At 33.3% G+C, this 19,784-nt stretch overlaps 1 protein-coding gene and 1 pseudogene across 1 annotated transcript; one reads left to right on the forward strand and one right to left on the reverse strand.

Moving 5' to 3' along the window:
* The window catches only part of LOC128159007 (laminin subunit beta-1-like), a 35,693-nt pseudogene extending 30,021 nt beyond the window's left edge, over nucleotides 1–5,672 (forward strand).
* LOC128159003 (uncharacterized) lies at nucleotides 4,355–11,949 on the reverse strand. The gene is made up of 2 exons (XM_052822031.1): nucleotides 11,728–11,949; nucleotides 4,355–7,723 (listed from the first exon to the last, which is right to left on the reverse strand). The coding sequence occupies exon 2, from the start codon at nucleotides 7,721–7,723 to the stop codon at nucleotides 5,993–5,995; it is 1,731 nt and encodes a 576-aa protein (XP_052677991.1). The 5' UTR covers nucleotides 11,728–11,949; the 3' UTR covers nucleotides 4,355–5,992.
* Nucleotides 11,950–19,784: the final 7,835 nt, after the last annotated feature.

Raw genomic sequence — 19,784 nt, forward strand, 5'->3', positions numbered from 1 at the left:
GACACCCCGAGAAAACCATTGTCAACCGACGCGAAGCGGAGGTTGACAATGGTTTTCGAGGGGTGTCAATTTCAACTGTTACCCTCCCAAACAGGCACTATTTATTTTGTTATACTGAATGTCTTAATTTTTAAGAAAATTTTACTGCGCTTATATAGGAATAACATGAATTCTACAGCGAACCGTACGCGCATAATTTTCGCGCATGTAACATTTTTTAATGTTATCCGTTGCTAAGTGCGTTGCTAACGCTGAGGGTAATAGCAAATATTATTAACTGCGTCTTAACCAATCAGATTTCAGTATTTAACATGAAAGTATAACAATATAAATTATTATACCTCTGTGAATATTTTCTGTGTAAAATTACTACGATTAAACATGCTAACCATGAAAAAGTAAATACATGTAGGTATATACTATCTGTTCAAATTTTTGGCCTATTTTTTAAAGAAAAATGTCTCAATCAGTTTTAATTATTATTCTGTTGTTAACATCGAATTCATTGTCATGGTCTTTATTAAGTGATAAAGATAAACCTGATAAAAAATTATAATTGTGTTTTCCAGGTGCATTCAACTTGACAAAGAAGGCCCAGGAAGTATCAATGGCAGCTCAGAGAAAAGTGGATGCAACTGACATAATTTTAGAGCAGTCAGAGACAACGAGAAAAGAAGTGAATGCAATGGTGGAAAGTCAGCACCAGGAGTTTGATAGAAAAGTAGCTGAGAACAGTAAAAATCTGAAGGAAGTCACGGATCAGATTAATGGCCTCGGAGACAAAATAACAGACATCAATGAAATGGTAAGATCCTTTTTGACAAAACATTTGCATATGAGTGAAGTCAATTGGGCAATTCAAAATGTTATCAGAATACAGAAACTGTCCTGAAAATATGTCAAGACCCTTACTTAAGGTCATATTGACAACTTCAAGGTCAGGAAAAATGAAGAATTAAAAAAAAAAAAAAGAAGTCGGGTTGTAGGGGAAGCAGGTTGGTTGTATCATTTATGAGCTCCCTCTCAGTACCTGTACATATAACTGCAGACCTTGAAGTTCAAATAAATTTGCTATGCAGTGACTAATGACTACCTATTTCTTTTAATGTACTGGACATCAAGCTTAGCTAAAGTCTTACTTTGATACAGGTGTGTGACAAACGTGGAGAGCCCTGCCACTCTGTGTGTGGAGGAGGTGGATGTGGAGTGTGTGGTGGAGAACAGAGCTGTGGAGACGGAGCGGTAAAAAAAGCAGAGAACGCCCTGGACCTGGCCCGCCAGGCAGAGGAACTGCTGAAAATCAAGGAGAGGAATGCAACAGAACTCTTACAGAAGGTTAGTAAGACAGAAAAAGAGAGAAATGGCGTTACACATGTAGAAAAGAGAGAGATGGTCTTATACATGCAGAAAAAGAGAAAATATCAGTTTAAGAATTGTTTTGTTTGTAAATAAATGATTTTCTGTATGATACACACTGTTTATTTTATTTTGGTTGTATGTCATTAAACAGCTACAGAACTCTCAGAGAGGGGCAGAGATGGGCAAGGATGAGGCTCAGATGGCTTACAATGAGGCACTCAAAGCTAAGAACCAGACCGAGTACGCTCGCACAGCCCTCCAGGATCTGTTTGTCAGGATCTCGGGATTCCTGTCAGCAGATGGTGCCACCCCTAACGATATCAAATCTGTGAGTCAACATTGACAACATCTGTTGTTTTCAGCAAGATTTTGTTTTTTATGGTTTTTAAAATTATATATATATATATATATAATATATATATATATATATATATATATATATATATATATATATATATATATATATATATATATTGATGTTTTTGAAAAAATTTATATAAGTTGTTAAAGAATTTAAAGGAATTAAGATTCTATCTTTATTATGTGTACTGTATGTGTTTCCATTGCTTGAAAAATAACAAGTGTCTGTTATTTCACTGATTTCATCAAGTGTGTCTTTACATGTTTACCTGAGTTAAGCTTGATATATATGAACCCCACAAATTAGCTCTTTCTTTCTTAACCAAAAATTAAAATAGTCTACAACACACAAAAGGAGTAATTATATGAAAAAAATAATTTTGATAATTTCCTGCTACAGATTGCAGAGGAAGTGCTGGCTATGAGCATATCGCTGACCCCCGATCAGATTCTAGATCTTGCCCAGAAGATAAACATCACCATACAGGGCCTTCAGAACATTGATGACATTCTGGCTGAGACAAGCAGTGACCTCGCTCGAGCCAAAGGACTCAAAGACCGAGCAGAAACAGCCGAGTGAGTTCTCTATTTTGAACAGCTTGTGATATTCTTATATATTGGTCTATATAATCTGTTAAAAGATGAGGCTGTTCGAAATGGAATGTTATGTGTATGAACTAGCTTATGATTAATGGGAAGAAATCAAATTTTCTAGTACTATAATTTCTATACCTACAATGTATACCTATTTTGATCACTTTGTAAGGGCGGATGCCAAGTCCATTCTAGAGAAGGCAGAGGATGTACAGGCCAACCTGAAAGGGGCTACTGACGCCCAACAAGCTGCCCAAGTGGCCATTGCACAGGCCGATAAAGACATCGGAGACGCAGAACAGGATCTCACTCAGGTAATCCCTATGGGTTATTTACTCATTTTACATTCATCTTTTTCGTTTCTTTAACATTGTTTTCTTAATACTGACATTTTGTACATTTATAATTTCTCCTTTAACATGATTTATGTAGTATCAAAGACTGAAAAAAAAATGTTTTCATCTAGAGAAAAATTACCTGAGAGGAGCTTGAAGATGCTTTTTAAAAATATAGAATAGGAATGTAAATATAAGCAAACATGTATTGGTGTTTCAGATTGAGTCCGAGACAGCTGCAGCCACTGACAAATCCAACCAGTCCCTGACATCACTGGGCTACCTGAGGGCCAGGCTACAGGAGCTTAAGGAGAAATACATTGAGAACGAACAGAGAGTGGACAATGCTGAGATGGCGGCCCAGGAGGCCAACAAACTGGCCCTGAGGGCAGAAGAGGTCAGTACATGTATTGAATTAGGAACTACCCTCTTGATGCAGACATTTTTTGTAATTTAAAATGTAAATAGTTTAGAAACACACCATTTTTCTTCTTTTTTTTAAGGCGGCAAACCAACTTCAAAATAAATATACCACCACAGCTCAGGATCTCAATTCGAGATACAATCTCACAACTCAGGCTCAATCTCGTGCTGAGACTCTCAAGAGGAGAGCTGATAAATTGGCAACCGATACCACAGCTAAGCTGAAAAAGTTGAAAGGTAAACGTATTGTAGTCACAATTAAGCAAATAGTTCCATTAATGATCACTGAATATAAGGATGATTTTTCGCAATTTACCTTTGCATTGAGAGGACAAATTTTAAATTAAAAAAAACTTGTGTATACTTATGAAATTTATTTTATTGTGTTACAGATATGCAGGAAAACTTCAATGCAAATGAGAAGAGACTGAATAAGCTTTCCACTGACATTGATGAACTCAATCGACGAATGGCAGAGTATTTACAAGCCATCAACGACAAAGCTACAAATTATTACAACTGTAAAACATAAGAACAAAATCCTGTTACTCAGTGATTTGATGACTTAGCATGGAGTGTATAAGGACAGCTAGCATTGTTTGGGACCACTCGGTGTGCCAGTAGTTAGACAGTGGTCAGACAATTCACATGGTATTTCAAGGTGATTTCTACTGGAGAAAGTATTATACATGTGTGGTCAGCATTATCTGTTGCAGTCGTAGCCTGTGATACCATCTATGTATTCTATTGTATGCTCCAAATGATCTTGGAGAGAAACTATGGTAGGAATTGAAGGAATTACTATGTACAGTAGTTTACATTGTTCATTGTTTATGATGGACATTTTCTCTCCTTTTCCTCTCAATATCATGTGTAAATGTACATTTATTATACATTATGTATTGGCCCTTTTCATACAGCTGATGTTGTCAAGTATATGACAATGGCTACTTTCACTTTGATGACCTTTGCCCTCTATTAGGTTCAAATTGATCACATGACCAAAACCAGGCATCAATGATAATGAACCTGTGAATATGAATGTGCAAGATTTTTTATTTGTTAACTGTATATTATTAGCTTTATATACGTGTATTTTACAGTTCTTTATGAAAGTTTGATCCACTTTTTTATGAATGTACTTTTGAATAGCAGGTGATTGGGCTGTAGTTTTTCACCTTGCAGCAAGAGCCCCTTTCTAATGTTATATGCATGCGTGTGTTCCTTTTGTAAAATAATCATTGTACATGAAGTCATACACATTAAATTTTGGTGACACTCAGTGTGTTTCTGCCATGTTGTGTAATAAGTCTCTTGTTTCCTCACATATAATGCTCATTTATAATAACCTTTGTGATGTTGCACTGCTGAAGATCAAATTTGTCAAATTATACATTGGAGTCAAGTTGTGTGGTCTTTTCTATTTCATTTTCAACATCTTTAACAAAATCGAATGTCGCGAATTATCGGAACAAAATTTCTATTTTAGTGTAATTTAATCTCTGTTCTAAATCCACCCCCCCCTTTGAAAAAGAAATCTGGATATTAGAACTAAAGGCTGGTCTGGGAGCTATAAGATATTTACCTCCACCCCTTTTTCTGAAACATGGGCAGACTTTATGCAAAAACCAAGAAAATTGGATTTTTTAATCTTTTACTGGTGATAAGATATGGTTTGATAAAGGAGTAAGTGGCAAGTTAATATAGGGCATAATACATTAAGGTTTTTTTCCATGGATACATTGACCAGCGTCAATTGATCTGATATACCTATATATTGCATCGTAATATAATGATTTCTATTGATTCACATCCTTTGCTTTATTTTATTAACCATCAACCAAAATGAATTGGATATAAATCATTTCTTTTCATACTGTAGCATATACAAATTTATTAAATATTGCCTGTCACAATATTAGCTTTTATATGGTTACTTATATATGTTTCAAATGTATACAAAGAGGATATTAGAAGTTGTAGATGTTCATATATGTTTCATATGGTGCTATAATTGTAGAAAATACAAAACTTGCAAATCCTGATATTTCTTTCTACCAAGCAACCATGTATATAGAAAAGCATTTACTGAGCCCAATGTACAAGGTTGTCAAAAACGTTACTCGAGAGGTTGAATGCAAATCATTTTTGATTTTTATACTATTGGGGTAATAATCGGTACAGTTATAGGTAATATATCATTTCTCTTTGACTTCACAAACGTCTGAGATTTCATATAAGTATTAGTGCACCAGCAATTAGAATTCTGATGGAAAACTCCTTCCGCCACCAACTCCACCTAGTGGTTTTATCAATCCATCAATTTTTCTATTTCATAAACGAATGATTGTACAATTTTGTTCTGCAAACGATGATGTCCATCTTGTATACTACTGAAGCTTAGTTGAAATCAACAGACATGGTAATTTTACCCCACAGTAGGAAAACCCCAGTACTTACAGAATTTGTGTAAACACCCTCCCCCCTTTTCTATAGTAATATGATACAATGTCATGTATTTAGTTTACTTATCTCATCGTTTAAAGACAGATTTGTTCAAATGAGAATTTTACCTCAAAATAAATTCACATTTTTCTACAAGTGTTTACTTTTTATTGTCATCTCATGTTGAGTCCATTGGATATTATTGGAAAACGTTTGAAAACAATTAAAGCTTTTGTTTAGATTGAATTACCGGTAAGCAGTTTCTAATTGCTAAAAATAAATATTCTTTATACATATATTAGTTTATATATTTATTCGTCAATTCTCTAGCAATGAACAATAATCCACGAATCGATACATGAGTCATTGTATAAATTATAATAAGTATTGTACATGTAAATATCATTTATTGTGCACTAACATGATGTTATAGTAACATAAACACAGTACCTAAAAGAGGTATGGATATATAATGTTCACTGTAGATACTTGTACACTGTCACCGTGTTGGTGTCCCATTCTCCCACCCAGAGATTGTTCTCATCATCCACACACACACTATATGGATACTCTACCCCTTGTTGTGGTGTGAGTAGTAGAGACAAGAACTGACCGTCCCGATTCAGGAGATGAGCTTTTTCACTGATTTCATCACACACCAGGATGTGACCGAGTACATCAGTACATATTCCAAAGGGATCAAGCCTTGACCTCTGACCTGTGTAGGAGAACCTGTGTTGTCCTGATTTATCCACCACCACTACAGCATGTTTGTCAATGTCTGATACACAGACATCACCATTGATGTTTTCTGTGATGTAGTGTGGATACTTGTACGGTGGCTGTCCTTTGTTGTCTCTCTGTATGTTCTGTATTTCTGTCCCTGTCTTGTTGTACCTGGTGACTTTACCCTCTTCATCTGTCTTCATCCCCACCAGTATGTCCCCGTTGATTTGGGAGGAGTGTATACTGAGTGGTCTCCAGTCTCCTGTTTTTATGAATTCAGTGATTGTATTATCCGGTGTTATCCTATTGATGACTTTGTTGTGTATGTCTGTATAGATCAGATCCCCGTCCTGTGTCACTGTGTGGTAGCCGTCAGATCCACCACTGGTTTGTATCTTCTGTAGCTGATTCCCCTGTAGATCTGTTTGGACAAGGTTACCATACACATCACTGACCCAGAGTCTGCCTGATTTACCCAGTGATATATGAAATACACCGTCAACGCCTGGTACTTTGTACTCCCTGACCTTGGTGACAGAGGAAGACAGAGACAGTGTTTGTTTCACGTCAGATTTCTCTCGGTCTTGTTTCCTCTGTTTCCCTGTAGGTTTCAACTGTGTAGAGGCAGTCTCCATGGGTTTTATTTTTCTGTTCTCTGGTTTAGTGTTAGGAACAGTTATTTTACCTAGTAGTTTGGCGACATCTTCCTTGCTGTATTGACCAACAGTAAATATGGGTGGGACTGGTTTGGATGTCTCTGGTATGGGTCTAATGACCAAGTTTTCTGATTTGAGGGCAAATGTTAATTGTTCTATGTTTGAGGGAGATAGGTAACCATAATATATTTGGATTAAATCATTGAGATAGTTGATGTAATCATCCATTCTTTGGTTTTGACTGTTTAATGTTTTCAATAATGACTGTTCTATTTTGTCGACTTGTTCTATTTTATCTGATGTGACTGTGTCTACCAGCTTTTTCACAGACTCAGCTTCAGCTTTCATGGACGTTCTTATACCCTCCATGATCTTCTTTATCTCTGTGACATCTCCTGCAATTTCCCTTTTCAGATCCTGAGAAGTAGGCTCAAAATAGCTTCTAATGGTGGCAATTTCTTTGTTATAAATCGAAACCTTTTCGGCAAAGACTATTTCTAGGTTGGTAAACCAATGGCCGCGGTGTTCTTTGGTGCCTGTGCATTTAGAACAAATGGGAATTTGGCATTCCCCACAGAGAAGATCTATTTCTTTTGTGGGGTGGATCTTGCATTTTTCTACAGGAAGTTGACGTTTGCGTAACTTATAAGAGACAACTTCATGATTCTGGGTTTTCTTATACTTCTGATGTTCATCTCTGCATTGTTCACACATTGGTTGGTGACACTCATTGCAGTAAAACTGACAGTTCTTCTTACAGTCTTCAGTGGCACACACCAAATAATGCTGGGCGTCAGGTGGTATTTGGGACTCAGATAATGCCATCTGAAATGAGAAAAGTATTAGTTGAAGGAAAAGGTGGCATTTGATTTTGCTAATTTTTTCAAAACTAAAAATAATGAAGAAGTCAATTATTTTTTTTTTCAGAAAGATTTATTTGACAAAGACAAAGACAGCAGAAAAAGATACAAAGGATACAAGTACACATATCTCACAATGTAATAGCTTGTCTCTTAAAGAGAAAGAACATAATGTAGGTCTATATATTGTGCATATAACTCTTTACAAATGTACCTGTATACTACTTGAAAAAGGAAGTTAGTGAGAATAAGATGAAAGAAAAGTGTTTGTGTGCGAGGTGGGGGGTGGGTAGTACATTATATAACCTATTGAATCTGATAAATATAGCTAGTATATCATAATAATAAGTCACATATTTTTTGCCAGTGCCTTTCAAACTCTGAGAATCTACAATTTTTAAGCAAAATATATTTCTCCACGGATATTCTGTTTTTCATTATATTTTCGAGTGCACCAAAATTCAGCTTTGGAACTTCTTTATATCTACTTGCAAATATGTATTAATTGTTTTATTATTAGAATTAAAAGATGATGTGCTTTATACAAATTTCTCTCTATATATTTTCCAAATAAAATTGAGTTTTTGTCAAATGTTACTTGCATTTCCAATTCCCTTAACAACCACTCCTCACATAGTTCCCAAAGTTCTTTTACACAATAGCAATCTACCAATAAGTGTTCAATAGTCTCATTAACTCTTTTACAAAAGGAGCAAACTGGGGATTCTTTAACCTTAATCTTGTGAAGATAATCATTTGTTGGTATTATTCTGTGTAAAATTTGAAATTGTAGCCATTGTAGTTTTGACTCTTTAGTAGTTTTAAACGGAAGTTCAAATATTGTGTTCGAGTCTTTGTTGTTAAAATTAAAGCCCCTTTCTAGCCATTTATTTACAGATGTAATTGGATCTCTTTTCTCCTTAATAAGTTTGTTATACATGTCTTTGCAACCTTTTTTATTGGTGAAGAAGATATTTATGTGACTGGGTATACTTGGGCCAGACTTGTATTTGATTTCATTGATATTGTCTTTATCTAATCTTTCAAATATTGCTCTCTTTAGGCTTGCATATTCAGAAAATTTTATTCCTAATAAATCAAAGGTTGAGTTATTCAAATTTAATTTCCATCTTGTATGGTGAAATACATCTCTTGAAAATTTCTTACTCCCAATCCAAACCATTTTAGTTTTTGTGTAATTAATTTTTAGTCCTGAAAGATCTGCAAAATAATCTAAACTCTTAAAATACCATCCATAGACTGAGGCGAACCATCAAAAATAAGAGAGGTGTCATCAGCATATTGAGAAAGCTTATATTCTATTCCATCTATAACAATTCCTCTAATATCCCTATTATTTCTAATTAAAATCCCTAAGATCTCCGCGCATAATAAAAAAAGATATGGAGAAATGGGGTCACCTTGTATACAGCCCCTTTGAAGATAAATATAGTCAGAAGTGAATCAAATTTTGCAAAACACATGATTTGGTGCCATTGTAAAAGGTCTTTATCCATTTTTTTATAGATGGTCCAAATTAAAAAAAATCCAGTGTTTCAAAAATAAATTTCCAAGATAGAGTATCAAATGCGTTTTCGAAGTCAATAAGCATTAATAAACCTAGTATTCTATGTAGTTCAGTATAATTCATTAAATCATATATGAGTCTTATATTTTCTCCAATAAACCTCCTTTGATAAAACCAATTTGGGCTTTATTTATTAATTTGTCTAATAGTGACTTAATCCTATTAGCAATGCATCCTGATGCTATTTTATAAACAAGATTTACAAGACTTATTGGGCGCCAATTTTTTAGGAACTGTTTTTGTTTTCCAGCTTTCGGCAAGCAAGTTATGATTCCTAACTTATTTGGTTCTGTAAAATGCAGTAATTCGTTTGAGTTATTAATTGCTCTCGTAATAAAAGATCCAATATTATTCCAAAAAAGTTTGAAAAATTCACTAGTGTATCCGTCAGGTCCTGGAATTTATCATTTTTCATGTTTTTAAAAAAATTGAAAACTTCTGTGTTTGTAATAGGACCTTCGATATTTTCTGATTCCTCTTGATTTAGTTTAGGTATACATGTATATTAAAGTCTTTCAGTTTTTCATGTATATTTTCTGTTTCTATTATGTCCTTTCTTGTATAAAGGTTCGCATAGAATGTCTTTGTTTCACTTAGAATTTCTTGTTGGTTTCTTATTATTGATCCATCGTCCTTCTCAATTACCAATATTTGTTTATTAATATAGTTTCTTGATTCTAAATTAGCAAAATATTTTGTTGGTTTTTCTCCCTGGTCTATCCAATTTGATTTTGATCGTATACATTGACCTTTTAATCTAATATTTCAAATTTCTTCCAATTCATTGTGTTTTTCCTCAAGTTGTTGACTAGAATCCGGGGTCAAATTCTGTTCTAGATTTAAAATTTCCTTTTTAAGCATATCTTCTCTTTCAAGAGGTTTTTTTCAAATATAAGTTGAGTACGAGATAGTTTTTCCTCTTATTTCCATGAGCAGGGTATTAAAAACAATTGGTCGCTTATAGTGAACTGTATATTATCATCCGGTACAGAGCCTCAGGATATATTGTCTTTATTGTACACAAAACAGGAGTATTGTTTTTTAATATCTATAACTATTTGTTTTACTATTTTGATATATTCTTTATCAGTTAATAGGGAGTTATCAAATTTCCATATTCCTTTACCTTTTAAGAATTCATTCTTTTTTATACATAAAACAAATGGGGAATGGTCTGACCTATAGCTATTTTCTATTTTAATCATTGGAGACATATTTTGTAATGTATCTGAAATTAGGAAAAAATCCAGCCTGGCTTGTTTTACTGGGGTTTTCCTTCTCCAGGTACACTTTTTCAGATTTGGATTGTTTTCACGGAAAAAGTTTTTAAGGTTTAAAATTTCAATTAGTCTTAGTAATTGAAGTCTTGATTTGGGATTATTCAAGCTTTTGTAATTCATTGAATCTAACTCTTTATCAAAAATTAAATTAAAGTCACCACCAAGAACAATATGTTGGTTCGTAAAAAGATTCTCTATATGCTGTAATAAGTTTGTATAAAATGTAGGTGTATGTAGATTTGGGCCATATACGTTTACCAGTAGAACATGTAAATCATCAACAGAAACATCAAGAATAAGAAAGTTGCCACTGTCATCTTTAAATGTTTTGTGAACATCTAATTCACAGTTGTTGTTAAAAAGAATCGCTACACCCCTGGAGTTTGACTTAAAAGAACTAAAAAAAGCTTTATAACCCCATTGTGATTTAATCATATTTTCTTCTTTTTCTGTAAAATGGGTATCCTGTAAAAAGTATATATGATAATTTTTGTTTCTAAGGGTTTGAAAAACGTCTTTCCTCTTGTTTCCATCACCAAGGCCCTGACAGTTTACTGTTAAAATTTTAAGGAGGTTTTCTTGGTGTTTGTTTATTTGTTCTACCATGATATAAAAAAAATGGAAAAGAATACTGCACCCCCACATTGTGTTGAAAGAGAAAGAAGAGTAAAAAATAAGTCGTGAATCCAGGATGCACATACGGGTGAACCAAAAAACATGATTTAGATATCAACCTTGCACAGAGAAGATTAACCAAAAATCAGTATGGATCTAATATTTAAGAGAATAATGTATATGTAATAAACAGATTAATAACAATCGGCGTGAAGGAAACATTAAATGCAGAGTAACTCTTCGTAAAAGAAAATAAATATAGTAATACGAGAAGGTTGTGATTTGGCTAGGTAGCATCAATAAATATATACAAGTCGTCACTGTTAACGTCTCAGGAGAAAAAACAACCTTACTTGAGTTACATACTTTTTTGAACGTTAGTAATGGACATTTCCACTCTACATTAATGTTCCATCAACGTGGTGTGAATTGTGAATGACAAAAAGAAAAAAAAAAGGAACAAAACTAAATGCAGGAAAAACTTACAATCAATGAATCATGTGTACATCGAGAATGTGTCCCGTTAGCACCTCAAACAGGAAATAATAAAGTAGTAACTAACACCGGAGTCAAGACGGTTGGAACACATTATTTCCGGCATCGTGGTCAATAAAAAATCCAGTGCTTTATATAATTTTGACACATCTATGTAGTTCTTTTGATCCCACATAAATAGTAAAAAACATATTTGTTTTCTATATAAAAAATATGAACGAGAAAAAAAAACAAGAAAGAAAAAAACAACAGTGGTGCTTCATATCAACTAAGGGCTGAAACGAAAGGGGGGGGGGGGGTTGATCTAGAATTACGAGTTACAAAAAAATAGATAAACAGTGCAGAGAAACCATAGCTTCTAATGATTAATAACTCTTCAAACATTCAGTTCTTCCGTTAATACATTTTAACATATAATATTCATTGATACATGTATAATAATACACTTTTTTGCGTTTCATATTACATAAATAGTGCCTGTTTGGGAGGGTAACAGTTGAAATTGACACCCCGAGAAAACCATTGTCAACCGACGCGAAGCGGAGGTTGACAATGGTTTTCGAGGGGTGTCAATTTCAACTGTTATCCTCCCAAACAGGCACTATTTATTTTGTTATACTGAATGTCTTTTTTTAAAATTTTAAGAAAATTTTACTGCTTTTATATAGGAATAACGTGAATTCTACAGCGAACCGTACGCGCATAATTTTTGCGCATGTAACATTTTTTAATGTTACCCGTTGCCAAGTGCGTTGCTAACGCTGAGGGTAATAAACAGTGGGACGGACAACTTCGGAATGGACATTTTTCCGGCGTTGCGCACCCCTTTCCATTCACAATATTGACCAAAGTTTAGTACCAAATGGTGGGGTTTTTTATTCTAAATAAATTTATGGAAAAAAAATTGAAACATTTTTAGATAGTTTTTTAGATATTTGAACTTAAAAGTTCCAACCCCATGGGATTTAAGTTTGGAAAAAATACCCCACAGAAAACCCCATGAAAACCCCATGGGGTTTTGCAATAAACCCCATGGGGCAAGAAACCCCATGAAATTATTTATGGGGAAAAAAAACCCACCATTCCCGAAAAAAATCAGATGGGGTTTTTATCCCCATATTTAATGCTTATGTTGGGTTTTTTCCCCCATATTTACTAAAGTAATGATAATGGGGTAAAAAAACCCAAAAAATATTAATCTGAAGTGAAGTAATAGAATCTGCTTAATGTCTGATATTAGGCCGATTGCATAGTTGATAAAGCTTACAAATTTTTACTAGGCTATTTTCAAATAAAGTTGAATTTACTCATCAAATGTATGATGGATCTCTTTGTGACAGAACAGGTTGCAAGTGATTTTAATTTTTGGTTGTTTGAATAAATCTGTAAAATATTTGTATATTAGCTAGTTTATGCTTAAAATTAGCATTTAAAAATCAAGGAAAATATATAGCAGCCCAGGTGAAAACTTAACTAACCTAATCATGCTAATGTCAATTGTTGGAAAGTACCTGTTCATGTATTCTTACAAAGTCTACTTATTAATTAATTTCCTAAGTTATCCTAAATTAATTGTGACTTTCACATTGCAATGGCAAGATGTGGTATTTATCAAAATTTTGGTCAGCTAGGACGTATTACATGTAGTCTGTAATGTTGCAATCAAAAATTTTGCTTGCAATGAAGTTTTAAAAGTAAAAATATTTCAACAGCAAAACGATTAGGTAAAAATCACAAACAGCAAAATAAAACTGGACCAGTTAGCCTATTCAATATCAATCTACAACATATATATACTGTCTGGGGTTCTGTGTTCGTCAAGAAGAAGAACTCGTGATATTATGAGTATATAATGAACTACGAGAGCAAGTTTCACACGCAAAAATCTACAATCCCTTATTTTGTACTTACAGCAAATGAATTCTTTGAAGGTGTTGTTTAGTGAACTGATTCACGCCATCGAAAATTAGATTCTCGGAAAATTATTTACACGAGAAACAATTTACAAATGCATGATTCAGTCCAAACACTGTGACTCTTGTTCAAATGTTGCATCGTGTTTGTTTCAGATTGTTCTTTCCAGACTTATAATAACGTAACAGTAAGCGCTTTTAAGACTATGACAGGTGTTGACTAAAATCAGAACATGCAATTGGGGAAGCTAATACACGAAACTGTCTGTTTTGAAGTTATTTCATTTAAAAAAATATATTTTAAAATATTCTAGAAATAGATCAGAACATTGTATAAGGCCGGCGGAACTGCGGTGACGGTTGTTGTCTCAGAAAAAAGATCGTTTTTTTTTTTACATTAGTGTACAGGTGTATCCTCGACCATATATTGGAGTACAGTACCTGCAGTACTGCAGTGTAATGGTGAATATATTGTACAACGGCTGCATCAGCGAACAGTGGTCATAAACTCTGTTGTATACACAAGCGCGAAGCGTGGTAAAGATATTTACATCCGAGGCAAGTGTATGTTGACATTTAACATGGCATTTTAAATTGGGTATATCTTATAGTAGTAACTGCAAACTGTTTGAACTTCTCTGAGAGCTAGCTAGCAACTTAACATTGCTTATTTCTGGCAAACCCTATTTCATATACTTCCCAGTGTAAGTGCATGCATTTCCAAGTTAAAAGAAAGAACAAACCCCAATTAAGATACCTAAAGACACCCCACACACCTTCCCCTTAATGTGCTAATTACCCCTTAAAATTGGTTTTCATCCTCCCTCCCTAGGAATTCACCCCTGCCCCCCCCCCCCCCCCCCCCTATTACTTCTACTGGTCTGCATGGGTTTGATCCCTAATGATGAATACATCCCTGAATGTTGAACTTATTTTATAGACATATTAGACTGATTTTTTTGCAACATTGAAAAACCAAAACTTTATGATTGCAACATGTCATATAACCTGGAATTAATATAGCAAATGGTATATATATTACATAAGTAAATAAGGTTTATCCCTTTCCATTTTTGGATTTATTATATGATTTACTGATTTTATTAATTGTCTTGGTTTTTATATGAGGATAAATTTAATAATTAAACTAATATGAATTATATACATGTTATATGGCAGCAATTTTTAAAAAAAAAGTTTCAGTTTGATATGAATACAAATCATAACTGCCATGAATCCATATTTTTGTGAAAATTATACTAAATGAAAATGGATCAGTATACTTTCATTAAGTTATAATAAGTGCAGTTGATTAACAGCAGGAATGATCATAAAACTGTTATTTTAAGTAATTACAATTTATGAAATGCATTTAACTTGGAATAGGGTTTCAATAAACCTCATAGACCCCTTTACTGTAAGAGTGGTACTGCTCTCTTGCAGGGAAATATGATAAATTATGGTGAAGTTTAAGTACTTGTGATGTTCATGCAGACCAGTTCGAATACCGGGGCGAGATAGCTCAGTTGGTAGAGCACCTGACTAGAGAATCAGGGGGCCCGTGTTCGAATCACGACCATCATATTTCTCCCATCCTGTTACATTTGGTGCCGTGACCAACCCCTGGAACTGACAGGTTAACTCCTGCCAGGGGAAGAGTCTGGGTTGATCTATAAGGGCGAAGATCATTTAAGGGGGGAGGAATGTGATGGTCAGACCTGTTCGAATACCAGTGCCAGATAGCTCAGTTGGTAGAGCACCTGCCTAGAGATTCAGGGGGCCTGGTTTAATGGTACGTCATGTTTCACCCAATAAAGTCATTTTGCCCTGCAAAAGAGCAGTCATCACAGTTACCGTGAAGGGGTCTATGACCCTAGCACAAGTGTTTGTTTCTGTTACAGTAAAAAAAATATTTTTGAAATTAAGTTGACATGTAGACAAACAAAGTTATCATAGAAAACAAAATGAAAAAAAACCCATGTTTGCTCTGTTGCTTCTTCTGTCCAAAAGTTATATTTGAATAATATTGAATACATCTAGTACATGTGGAAAATCACCTCATCCTTCAGTTAACATGTAGAATATGTAAATGTATCTTTGACTGTAAAAATAACATCTATTTTGAAAATTATTTTCAAAATGAAAAAAAAATATATACATGTACTGGTATATTTGGAATATTTATTTAATATACATGTAGAAAAACATAGGTAAAATTTGAATATTTTTCCATGAAATTCTATTATCACCATGCAGCTATCCAGCTGTATATTAATCTTATTTTACTTAAAAGCATACATCACACTGGTAGCTATACATGTAGGTCTTATTGCTTTAGCATGGTTGACAAGAGAGTAGAAACACCATAAAGCTATAAGTATATATTAGATATTCACTAAAAATGAGTGTTTAATTAAGCTCACTTTTTCATGGAATCAAGAAATATCATATGCCGGATGGAATGTCTCTTTGTCTGTGGCTATGTATAAATATATACATGTAAAATGCTACAAATCTAAAGGTCAATTTTTAGTTTCTATGACAATTGTTTTCAAATGTGTGTGAGAATTGACTCGAGGAAATTGCCATAGGTTTTATGATCCTATATGTGAAAGGTTTTTAACATCTAGCTGCACTTCATGAAAATCAAAAGATAGGGGGAGGGTATACATGTAAGGGTATTTCTATGTGATGTTATGCTTTTATCATGATAATATCATGAAGATACCAGGTACTTGTAGTATTGAATAATTAAGGTTTCTTATTAGAGGAGACTGAAGAGCAATTGACTTCTTAATGATTATTTAGTAAAAATGTTTTACTGCAGGAAATTTAAACCCCATGAATCTGTGCATGTTTATACTTATAGAAAGATGATTAAGTGAAGTGGAGATAGTGGGATCACTTAAATGGTTATATTTTTTCTTAAACCTCAATGGAAGTGGCATATTATGGGGTTTACTTTTTTTTTTAGAACTGCATATTCTTTCTTATTATAATACAAAACTCTTTTTTATAGAAAGTTAGTGTAAGTGAAAGGTAGCAAGGGACTGTTTTAGATTATTTGTACTGTCAATTATTTGGTGAAATGGAGAATTGCTCTACTTTCAGGCTTATGTTGTGTTGCAAAAAGTCATAAAATAGTTTTTAGTGATTAGCATTAGTTAGAGAGATGTCTCCTGTTGAAATTGGTATGGGATATGTAGGTCCTTAATGACTTATATTAGGTTCATTATGATCCAAAGTACCGGTAAACTTTTAATTGATCATCTTGCAGCTATGACTGTTGTGTTGACTTTAGACAAGGGGTAAAATATAACATGAAACATTTTATTCGAAGGGGAATAGTCAATGTGTTTACATCGTTTAAATGTACAGAATTCTTGATGTAACTGATTGTAATAAAAATGGCTTTTGAATTAAAAGTGGTCATAATTAATCTTAAAAGCAATTTACAGAAACTGTTATTACCCGGTACAAGGTGATTGGTTCAGCCGGGAATGGGGATGTTACTAAAACAGAATTAACTTTTTTATTTTTAAATGAAATAAGATTAAATTTGAAAATTTCGACTTAAAATTGCACAACCTAAGCGTTCTGATTATAAAGTGTTTTTGTGAGAAATAAACTCTTAGACTTAATGTCAAAGATGGCAGTGGATATATTTATAGTTTTGTCTGAAAGACCTGTCTAATTTATGAAAAAGGAGGGGGGGAAACCAGACATTTGAATGGTTATTTTTGGAGTACAGTCAGAATAATTATTGCAATCATTTGTTTGGGAGTGGAGCACATGTCCATTGTTCATATAATGGCACTTTAATATTGCATGGTTGTTTATTTTATCGAATAGATTAAGAAAATGCTACTGTAACAATGTTGCCAAAATTTTCACTTTTTGATTTTTGCTTGAAAAAGAGGATGTATGGGTCCCCCCAATAATTGATAATTTTTTGCATGGGTAGACAATATCCCAAGTACAGTTGCTTCCAGCAGTTACTTGGGGCTTGTGCATGCTGGCCAGTAAGAAAGGTAAAATTTTTAGAGAACAAATTGAGATTGGGCTCCTCTAGTTAGTGTTTAACTTTGCATGCAGAACAATTTTAACAACCCCGCCCCGACCCACATGTAAGAAATACACTATATCCACTACATGTATATATCTAATTGACATATTTCTTTAATCGACAAAAAAACCTGTCTCAGTTGTATTTAGAAAATTAACGTAGATTGTATCTCAGGATGCATGTATGTGATAAAATTATACATGTATTTAAAAAGTTTAACTAGTTCTACATATATAGTTACATGTAGATTGCGGCAGACAACCCTTATTCTTGAATATATATTATGAGGTGTAATAAGGTATCGAATACAACTGATAACTGATCAAGAACTTCTAATACCGGTAGTGCATTGGCAGCTCATTTTCCCTGATTGTCAATATAAATATTAATTAGAGCAAATAATTGTTATCTCAATCTTCATGTTTAAAAAAATATTAGAACCTTAAATTGATCTTCACTAATACAAAAAGATTGATAAGAAAATTAGCCACTTAGTCATTGAATGTATTTTTCTCCTCCTTGACATTTACATGTATGTTTACTTAATGGATAAAACAATGCAGTCATAATTTGAATTTCATTATCAAAAAATCCTGCTGGTATGATTCCATAATATCAATTTTATAAATCTGAGTGACAAGTACGCGCTATTCAGTTGAATATAAAATTGTATTTTGATATTACATGTACATCTACATGTACAATCCAAATTCGCCATTAGGTTACTGATTATCTGGCATAGTAGCATATATGGCAGTGTTTGTTTTATTGCAAAAATTATGTGTTAATTATGATCAACAATTTTGTGTGACCCAAATAAGACTTATCATCTGAGCACTCAAAGAATACCAGAGATACATGCAAATAACATGTAGTAATTTATAGCTGACCGAGTTTATAGACTTTTGAAATTTTAACTTGTTAATAAGTTTAACTTATGCATTCCCAATAGGATAACATATTAATGTATCAAGTTACAGAGCTTGATTAATAATGAGATTATGAAAATAGCAATAATTTTAAGAAATAACCTCATTACTACAAAATAATGCATTGTATGATAGCATATATCAAAGACTGAACTGGACATTATTCTAGGAGATTCAAGAAATGCACAATGGGTTTGCGTATTTTTAGAAACACTTCATTGAAGAAACAATGTAATTTGTTTGCATATCGGGATAATTTTTTCAGGATGTATAAAATTGAATTAAATTGATTGAGGCCAGGATGATATTGATATAAATGAAACTTGACATCCATGTAAATACATGTATGTACCCAGAATATGTACATGTATAGATACATTGTACATTCAATTAGAGATTTAATAGTCTAATATTCTAATACTGTAAGATTTTCTATCATTGAAAAGTGAACCTAGGTGAAATTAATCTGCAAAATTTGGTGTTTGTACATATATTATGTCTAAATAGGAGTATGAAAGTTAAAAAAAAATCCAGAAACCCTTCCCAAATTAAGGAAAATGCAGCATGTATGTTTTAACAATTTTACATTTGTCTTCTAATATTGTGTTTGAATGAATAATTTAATTTCTAGAATGTAGCCTGGTGTGTTTTTGTAACTTAGAAGATGAGAGTGCTGGGCTGGCCTGAGATGAACCAAGGAGACACACTGTGTATACCTCATTAGCACCTATTGTTCTTTCACAGACCTTGCAATTAACTTAGAAATCTTACGTGTCTTTGTAATGGGCACATTCTGTGTATACCTATTGACCACCCTATTGTTCTCCTAATGCTACAATCAACAGAGCAATTAAAGCACTATATACACACGACACATGAGAACTTGTAAGAAATTACAAACCAAAGGGAAATTCTGAATGAATGAAATTAAAAAGTTTTTATAAGAATTTATAAAATAAAAATGAAAACATTATCTATAATCGAAATAAAATTTTAACATACATTGAAAAAAAACACTTAATAATAATAAACAAAGAGACTCCTTAGAAGGTGAAATTTCCTTTGTGGTTCGATCATTAAATTAATTTAATGATCGAACCACAAAATGTCCTATCTTATTCCAAAAAACTTTATAGAATT

This window comes from Crassostrea angulata, chromosome 8 (assembly GCF_025612915.1).
Source record: "Crassostrea angulata isolate pt1a10 chromosome 8, ASM2561291v2, whole genome shotgun sequence".
In the NCBI taxonomy this organism is placed as follows: domain Eukaryota; kingdom Metazoa; phylum Mollusca; class Bivalvia; order Ostreida; family Ostreidae; genus Magallana; species Magallana angulata.

Coding starts and splice junctions, on each gene's coding strand:
- LOC128159003 (XM_052822031.1), bottom strand. CDS start 7,723: ATGGCATTATCTGAGTCCCAAATACCACCTGACGCCCAGCATTATTTG.